General features: G+C 44.3%; 2 protein-coding genes across 2 annotated transcripts in view; both read right to left on the reverse strand.

Moving 5' to 3' along the window:
• EDEM1 (ER degradation enhancing alpha-mannosidase like protein 1) overlaps nucleotides 1–549 on the reverse strand; it is a 22,198-nt gene extending 21,649 nt beyond the window's left edge. The window contains exon 1 of the mRNA XM_019504703.1: nucleotides 55–549. Within this exon, the coding sequence (XP_019360248.1) occupies nucleotides 55–461 (407 nt within the window). The 5' untranslated portion in view covers nucleotides 462–549. The remainder of the gene's footprint in view (nucleotides 1–54) is intronic.
• A 6,336-nt stretch (nucleotides 550–6,885) lies between these two features.
• ARL8B (ADP ribosylation factor like GTPase 8B) overlaps nucleotides 6,886–9,327 on the reverse strand; it is a 22,807-nt gene continuing 20,365 nt past the window's right edge. Inside the window, exon 7 of the mRNA XM_019504704.1 lies at nucleotides 6,886–8,984. Within this exon, the coding sequence (XP_019360249.1) occupies nucleotides 8,935–8,984 (50 nt within the window). The 3' untranslated portion in view covers nucleotides 6,886–8,934. The remainder of the gene's footprint in view (nucleotides 8,985–9,327) is intronic.

A 9,327-nucleotide genomic window follows, 5' to 3' on the forward strand; every position in this document is an offset into this window, starting at 1 on the left:
CTCCCCCACCCCCTCGCACAGCTATCTCCATAACCCGCCCACCCCGGCACTCACGGGTCACGGCGGTCGGGCCCGCGGCCGCGGCAGTGGATGGGGTCGAGCTCGTCGTGCGGGAAGGCGTGGTGCATGTAGCCGTCGTAGCCGAAGGCGAACATGCCGCGCGCAGCGTCGCGGAGCTGGGCCCGCAGCGGGCCGGGGAAGGCGCCACTGTAGCGCTGCTCATACTCGCCGCCGCCGCCATTGCGGCCCCGCAGCGCGGCCCAGTGCGGGCCCCAGCAGCGCCCAGCCGTCGGCGCGAGGCCGCTCTCGCTCTCGGCCCGGCCCAGCCAGCGCGGCGGCGGCGGCAGAGCCCAGGGGAAGCGCAGGCCCAGTCCGGGCGCCAGGCCCGAGAGCAGCCACAGCAACGCGTGCAGCCCCAGCCTCAGCAGCACGAGCCCCAGCACCACCGAGCGCCATTGCATGGTGCCCCGCGCCCCGCGCGCATCCTGCGCTCACACCGCCCGCCCAGCAGGACAGGGTCGCGGTTGAGCCCCCGGGCCCTTTAAGACCGGAAGGGTGAACATTGGTGACGTAGGCAACGCCCCTCCCGGCGCCGCCTTCCCATTAGCCCGCGGCGGCCGGCTGGGCCACGAGCGCTGCGCTCATAGGTTGTTTCCGCTCGTCCATCGAAGCGGGGCCCGCCCCCTTTCCTCGCAGGGCAGCCGGAAGGGGTGGGTGTGGGGTGCGGCGAAGGCTGTCGTGGCGCGGTGACGAAGGCAACTGCTAGCCAACGGCCGCGCGCAGCAAGAGGAGCAGGCGCTGCCATTGGTACATGAGGGGGCGTGTCTCCCCCCTGCGCCAGCTCATTGCAACCTCTGCCGCCAGGTAGTCACAGCCCTTGCTCGGGGCAGGGAGATCCACCCCCCTCTGCCCCGTCCCTGTCGGTGCGGGGCCTGGCAGAGCGCCTCGGGGGAAAGCTCGCTCACAGCAGTTCTTAGCTGCCCCCGGCCCCGGCGCCTTGCAGAGGCGTCCATTGGAGGTGCTCAAGATGATGCAACAAACTCCTTTGCTCCAAGGTTACTTTACAGCAGCAGGGGAGGAGGGCCGCAAGAAAGCAGAGCAGGCCGTGGCTGCTGCCCCCACTGTCACTGCAGGGCACAAGATATGCCAGAGAGGATGGAGGATAGCAGTGCAGGTCCCCAAACCCTGCCCCTGAAGCCCTGCCACAACTTCTTCCTCTTTCCCGCTAGTTTCTAAAGGAAAGGGGAAGAGGTAGAATATGACAACAGCAAATGCCACACTCAAAAATCAGTCTTATCCCAACACTGCAGCTCAGCTAGAGCCCACATAGACACTGCTAACAATTTACTTCATTGACAGTGACAGTGGTAGGAGGCACATAGGGGGGCATGAGCTGGCAGCAGGGCATCAGTCACTCCTGCAGTGACATCCCTTTGCCCCCAGCTGTAAAAAGAAACATTTTGAAAACATTGTGCCAGGGTTAGTGGTAGGGGTATTTGTACGTCCAGTTGCTCCTTCTGTAACTACTCTAGCTCACCTCTTTTGCTCTGCAGTTTTACAGCCTTTTCTCCCTTCTCCATCCTGTAGTGTTTATTCACCCCTATTAACCTGAAGTTCAGTTTTACCTGATATTTAGGTTAGACCCCCTCTCAAACCTGAAGGAGATCATGGTGTGCTGGAACGAAGTGCCTTCCTCTTCAGTTCAGGAGTCTTGTTTTGTTGGAAGCCTGCTACAACTGTCTAGTTTTGTTATTTATGTTGTAAGTGTTGATTAGGGCTTCTCATAGGCACCTCAAATAGAATAGGAGTAAGACAAAAGGTTAAGAATAAAGTAATGCATTTTCTTGTTTCCTCTTTTATTCTAAAGTTCTTGAGGGAAAGAGAATGGAGTTGGAGATGCTCTTCTTTTACTACCATATGCATTAAGTGTTCCCCAGTCGACTGGAATCACGGAAATGAGAACCCACACCTGTACACATACAAGTGCACCAGGTCTGCACTATGCAAACTATTTACATTTAAAGTAACATCTTAACCCACGCCAGCTAAACTCAAGCAACGTTCATTAAGCATCCAGCAGATTCTCAAACATGAACTAGTTTAATGCAAGTTAAAAGTTACTCTCTCTTGACAATCTTCTGCCAAGTTCAGTGTTGAATGGCTCCTGCCTGACCCATCTGAAAGCCAATACCTCCGACAGAAGTTTCACTTTGACTTTTCAGAAGCTGGAGTCAGCCACAGAGATCCAAAGATAAAAGAACACATTCAAGACAGACTGTTAGGAACTGAAAACACTGGCTTGCACACAACACTTTAGACAAGAACAAAGTCTCTACATTTCATTTTGTAGATGATGAATACTCATATTTAGTCAAAATTCTCCCATGTTCCACAAAGCCCAGTACAAATCCCTTAGATTTAGGGTTACCAGCATTTCATGTATGCACTTACCACATGTGGAGCTAGTGTAAGACTTGGACTTTGCTGTAATGGCAGGTGATTTGAAGGGATACAAATACATTTTACTAATTAAACACAGTTTACAACAGCCAGCTTTTGACAACATGGGTAGCTTCGTTATATTTTAAAACGTTAGAGATCCGGAAAAAAAAAAAAAAAAAAAATCTCACCATGATGTACCACAATGTGCACCGAGTCCAGCAAATCCGACTCAGAGAAGCAGAGATTTCTCGTCAGTTCTGCTCGTCTGAAGAAAGCTACAAGGGTGCATCATTACCAAAAGTTGATGTAACAACTGGCATCTGGGCAAGTTGTTCTAGTACCAGTTACATTGGCACCATCAATACCAGAGATTGAAAGCCTCATCAGTAGTACAGGAAACCCTAGGAGCACTGCTGCAGATTCCCAGAATCACACAAAGCTACCTTTGTTAACAGTATAAAGCTAACATCAAACCTCCATGGCATCACAAGGACTCTGGTGAGGCCCTAAATCATCCTTTCCCAAACAGATCCCTCTCTTTCAATAGGCAATTTAGACACTCCGTTCCATAAAAAGGGGAGATAGAGATTTCTGTCTGAACAAGGAGCTGGAACGATAGACAGTGCTTTGATAATGAATCCAGAGTCCAAGCAGCTGAGTCACAGGTAGTAGCCTTTGCTCAGAGGAAGTGGGGGAAAAAGACCCAGGCATTTTTAATACATATAAAAGACTATTCCTACTACTGAACTACACCCAAGCTCTAAGTATATTAAAAATTCCTACCAAGTGCAATACACTATTCTTTCAGTTCCGCCTTGCAGCCACTGGCTGTATAAAGAAACTGGAGGTCAGGTGGCTTCACTCCACTCTATATAAAATATCCTTGGATTGGGGGCGGGGGCGAGAGTAGGCAGAGATGGGCAAAAGGAAGATTCTGCTGGCTAAAGATTCTCATCTGAAATGCAGCAGGGGGAGGGGGATGTCACACACTGGAAGTAGAATACATAGAGATAAGCACAACTTACAAAAGATTTTACTTGGCCACCTGCTTGGCAAGACCAAGTTAGACCAGGCTCCTCTTCCTTCTCTATCCAAAGGAGCAGACATATAGCCATTTCTCCCTGCCCTATGCACTACATGGGACAGGATCCTTTTCTCCTAATTAAAAACTCCCTATAAGATGCAAAGAAAAGAAAAAAACCCAAGAGAATGACAGTTTTGCAGCCTACCATAAGATATGCCAATTTCCAAGTGACACTGCCACCTAAATTCTACCTCCTTGTGCAAGTGATATAAGACTACAATTACAGGGTATCACGCACTTTGTTTTCCCCACAATCCTTCCCAATTCAGGATATAAATTCGGTGCACAAGAGAGCACAAGTAAGGTTAAATGGTAACCATTAGCCTGATGCGTTCTTACTTCCTGGATGCTTGGTGTTGTGACCTAAACATCTGCAGTCTTTTATACCACTATGTGTAATCATGCCAAGTAATTTGGAGATAGAAATCTATAAATATTTCTTAACAATGCATGAAAAAGTCCTACCTACTCCAAACATCAACCACATTACTGCATTGTGGAAATTGCAAAAGAGGTACACGGAAAATAGCTTTTATTCACCCTTTAACGAACCAAAAAACACGACATAAAACCCAAGCAACAGACATTCAACCAAAAACCACAAGTATGCAAGTGCCTGCTCAGCCTTTGCCCTTTAATGACACACACATTACTATTATCTGTTTTACCATCTGACTACTTAACACATGTAATGCTCAGGCATTATGGTAAAAAAAAAAGTTACTATGCTTTAATGAGGCCAGGCAGTCCTAAAAAAAAGCTAACCTGGGGGAGGGGGGCCGAGGAAGGACTCAAAGCTACAGGGAGTTTTGTTTTTTTTATTATGCATACATTGAATACATTAATTGCTTCTCTTTGGTCTATCCAGTGATAGTGAGGTTTAAAGAAGGAAGTTTAAGAACTGCTGAAGAACCAGGCCTCCTGCCCTCCCCCTTTTGTGCATCTTTTTTTTTGTAGTAGCAGTAGTTTGGGTTGAGTGGAAAAGGAAAGCAAGCCCAGTAGGGAGCAGCACTGAAATGCACCAGTTAGGAAGGAAGTGGGCTGAAGATATCTTAATCCCCTCCAGACACCAACTTCCATGGACAAGAGAATTCAAAGGCTGAAGCTCCAAGCACAACAACATGCTTTACCTGGGCCAGACAAGAGGTTATTAAAACATTTGTATTTAATTGCATTACAAGTATATTTATGTATACAATCAGTTTCCAGGCAAGACTGCCATCATATACAAAGGCTGATGCTGGGAACTACACTGCCCTGTAAATTTCTACCACCCACGTGAATTGTGCAAGCTGGCTGGTAGGATATTAATACCTCGACTTCAGAAACAAAGTACCATACAGCCAAGTTCTCAGGGTGTGGCCTCATACCAACATGACTCCTTAGAACAGTCAAAAGATGCACAGTTTACAATTGGTAATATTCAGTGATCAGTCACCTGGTCTCAAACTAAGATCAGACAGAAATATGTTTTTTAAAAAACCCAAAAAGCCTACACACCATTAGGACACTATGTAATAGTGACATGCCACCAAGAGAGAGGCGCGACTGATGCCTCACTAATTAGTTGCAAGTTTCTACCCAAAAGAAGTGGCTTCTCTGGCACCATTCACCTAATTGAAAAGGCTCCTTTTTCTTTAAAAGGTTACTCTAGAAGAGAAGGGCTACGTTCCCCTCCCCCATGAAAAGGTCTCAAGTTCATCACACACCAAGAATTAGAAGCAGAACCTAGAAGTAGTCCATTTTCATTGTCCAAGCTAACCACTGACCAAGCCAGCACTTTACCATCAATAACTTAACTAGGACATTTGAGTAAATTCATTTTAAAGGGCTTCCCCAAAATGCCATTTAACAGGAATAAGAGTCAGAGCAAGAATTGGGCAAACAAGACTGGGAAACAGATCATTTAATTGGCTTGTACAATACTTGGCAGTGTACTGTAAAAATAAGGACATGTTACTTCACAGAAACCAATGCAGCATCCCAGTGTCAGATTAATCCACATGTGTACATTATTCATGAAAGAGGTATAGGCAAGATACACTACTGAAAAACTTTGTAGTGCAGGGAGAGACTTCAAGCAAAGATTGTAATCTAAAAATCTGCTCGTTTTGACCATCTATAATGGTTAAAGTTAGACCAAGATAACCTACAGTCTATATGTTTGCATATAGCATCTGAGTAACAGCATAAACTAACAGCTATTCATCTTACCTTAATAAAAAGAAAGAGTTGGAGGAAGAGCATCTGGCTCAGAGAGCATCCAGTATAAGAGTTCCATAAATCCAACCCTGATTTCTAAAAGTTGAGGAGATAGTTTTTTCTTCCTGTTCCAGGGGAGTTGTCAGCTTTACAACCACCGTGAACTACAAAGTGTTTTGATGCCAACGATCAAGCTGTCTTGCCCGACAGCCTGAACAAAGTGAAGGGGGGGTATATGTATGTAAAGCGTGCGCGTGTGCGTAAAGCTTTTGTTCTGCAGAGATTAGACTTATTTTTATACAGGCATTTTAGTTAGCAAACTGGATCCAAGGCAAGATCAAGACCAACCATAAAAAAGCCATTAAAAAAAACTGTTTGTTTATTCCCTGCCAACAATAGGGTTGTTTTCAAAATAGATTGGTTAAAGGAGTTATACCTCACTGTCAGCTACCCTCCCCAACTATTCATGTTCACAAGCAATGGATTTGGAAGTTTCCTTCGTGCCACCTACAGGAACTCGTCTTAGGGTAGGTGCGCATTGCACTGTTAAGCCAGGTGACTAACACATGGCTGAGTAACCCAGACTAGAAGCCTGTTGCCATCAGAGCAAAGCTCTACCCATGTCGCAGCATCCTCACCGTTTCTGCATTTGTCTAAGAATCTGGCAGGAATTAGGTGGTCCTTGTGCATCAGAACACTTAGATTCTTCCAGGGGAGAGTTAAAACAGAAAAGGAGGAAGGGTCTGCCTTCTAGGAAGAACTTGAGGAAATTTAGATACCTGAAGGTACCGTATTTTAACTCTGCTCTTTTGCTATATAGTTTATAGCCAGAGTAGCCACAAGTTTGTTCACATATGCCAAAAAAAACCCACACAACTGAGGAGTAAAAGCAAGAGCAGCAGCAGCAGCAGCAACAACTCTTCAGGCAAGATACAGGTTTAATACATGGATCATGTTCAAGCCAGCTTCTGAAGTAACAAGTATTAGTCGTGTTCAGTAGATGATAAAGAGCCGTCAAACTTCAGACTAGCTACTCCTTCTCCTGCTCACTCCACACTAGTGTATTTCAACTTCCTGCTTGGTTGTGAAAATCGAAACAAGACAGCATGTGCCTATAACCCACAGGAACACACCGAGTCACACTGCAACTTGAGGAGTCAGTTAAATGTCAATACAACCCTCAAAATGTTAAGTTTATTGAATAAAGCTGAAGAGCAATAAACCAACAATATGCATCCACCTAAATAAAAAAAATTCACTTATTTACAAAATTCAATAATTGTTCAAGTTGTTCACATGCAGAGGTTAATGTGAAGGTTAGCAATTGGTAGTGTTTGGATGCCATAAATGCCAAAAGCAGTGAAGTAGATACACACCAAACACATCAAGTTCAGCTATTAGCCAGTTAACTCAGCGACCTGGTCCCCATGTAGACTCGCACGTTCTAATTCAGTTTCCTTATTTTAGGCACAAGCAAAGTTGCTAAATAAAAGTAACTGTAGTAGTTCATGGCAAACTAGTCGCTACAGCAGCAAGTTAATATACCCTTCTCTACAGCACCAACAGGAGTATGGGATTAACTGAAATCATGCCTCAGGACTAAAAGTGGACAAAAAAAGTAAAAATGCAAGCCTAGTTTGTAAATGGAGGCAACATGTAACATCTGTGCAACAGTGCAGTAGTTTGTACAGAACAGTAAGGCCATGACAGTCTAAATTAAAAACTGGTTTGTCTTGTATACACACATACAGAGCAGACTCAAGCGTTTTCAACTAAAGTCTCTGAAAAAAAAAACATATTGCCTAAATCTACATTTAGGTGCTGCTTTAAAAAGTTACACAGTGAGGCAACACAAGCAGGTGTACCATATATTTGTATACATTACACTGGACTACATTGACATTGTTGTATGAACAAACCAGTCTTAACAAGTCTGTCCCTTTAAATATATTGAAGTCACCGAGAAAGTAAAGCTACAAAAACATTACAATCTTTAGTTTATACATATTTCTTTATACGACAGAAGCTAAAATCAAGAAACAGGATCAATTCATTGGCTCTCTTGTGCTTCAAGACACAGTAAAACATTTCATCTTGCAGCCTGCAGACTTTGCACATGATTACACTGAGAAATCAGGCAGGCCTAGAGTTGTTTCCCAGCACCAGATGAAAGTGTGCCCAGCTATTCCATGAGAAAAAGACACACACTAGACAGTTACACAGATATTGTGCTGAAAGTTGACAGTATGATTTGATTAAAAGAAAGACCCAAACCCACTGTAATTTGAGTGTCATGCAGCAGCTCAGACTTCACATTCTGGTGTTTCAGACAGAGATAAAGCATCCGGAGACCAGAAAAAACACAAAAAGAAAAAAACGCATATTTGAGCAGTCTTACATTCCTAGCAAATGTGTTTAGTCTGCTGGAATACATAACCGTTGACATCTTTTGACAAAGCAAATGCATTTCCCATTCCCTATGCAAGTTTTAAAACAAAACGAAAAATAGATACAAATAATGATCTTGATACAAAGTGTTTAACTATTTGGCTTTTCTAACTTATTAGAAAAAAGTGGTGTTTAAAATGACTGCATCATCTCACAGCTGTAGAAGACTAGTGATGCTGATCTAGTGCCTTGTGCTCCCCCCCACCCCCCTTCGCAGACAGTTTCCATTTCTCAGGCTTACTATATAGACACACACACCACATGCATTTGTGAGATAACAATAAGTTAATATCCCACGTAAAGTCACGCCTTAAGGTTCTCCAAATACCACGTGTGGCGCTAGAATCTCAATGCTGTGCACTGTCAGCATCCTCAAGCCACTAAACACTAGAAATAAAACATTCTATTAACATTTGCTGAAAAAAAAAAAAATCAAATATAAAAGCCTGGCCATGAAAAACCAGAACAGAAATGTACTATTTCTTAGATTCAAATATGGTAGAGAATTTTAAAAAGGCTCCCCACCCCTGCCCCCGCTGTTTAGATGGCCGTAAAACAAACCTTTTGTGCTGACTTTATCATGACAACTCTAGTTCATTCTGTGACGGAATAAGAATACAAGTCTTCAGCAGTGCACATGGGAAATGAACTGTGAAAAAGGCAATTTCTTGACACAGGACTATTGGGTAGTATTTTATCATGGAGGGACTGGACAATTGAGATTATGGCCAACTGGTACAGGAGACTCCAGGAAGACTTCAACTTCTTCGAGATTTTGAATGCTGAATAAGCCACTGAAGCGTGATATCTAGAGAACGAGAGACAGAGAGATACTGGTGAATGCCTTTTATTTCCACATTATAAAAATAGAATCTGCACTAAAAATTCACTTTCCTTGCCACTATTTTCTAGAACACAGTCAAAGGGTTCATTTTCCGAGACCAAGAACAGTCAAGGGCTGGATGCTGCTCCATCCAGCAGGAAAGGATATTTAAGAAGCCGCTGCCTTCCCTTAAGGAAAGGAAGTACAGTTTAGCAATTCTGGTTTACCCATATAGTCTGAAAACTAGATGCAAGCAGTACACACTAGTCCCTTCATATTACAACAATCCAGTCTGAGGAGAGACTGCACATAAGCAGAAGGGGGGGGG

Source organism: Gavialis gangeticus, unplaced genomic scaffold (genome assembly GCF_001723915.1).
Source record: "Gavialis gangeticus isolate Ggan-Ray unplaced genomic scaffold, GavGan_comp1, whole genome shotgun sequence".
Classification (NCBI taxonomy): domain Eukaryota; kingdom Metazoa; phylum Chordata; order Crocodylia; family Gavialidae; genus Gavialis; species Gavialis gangeticus.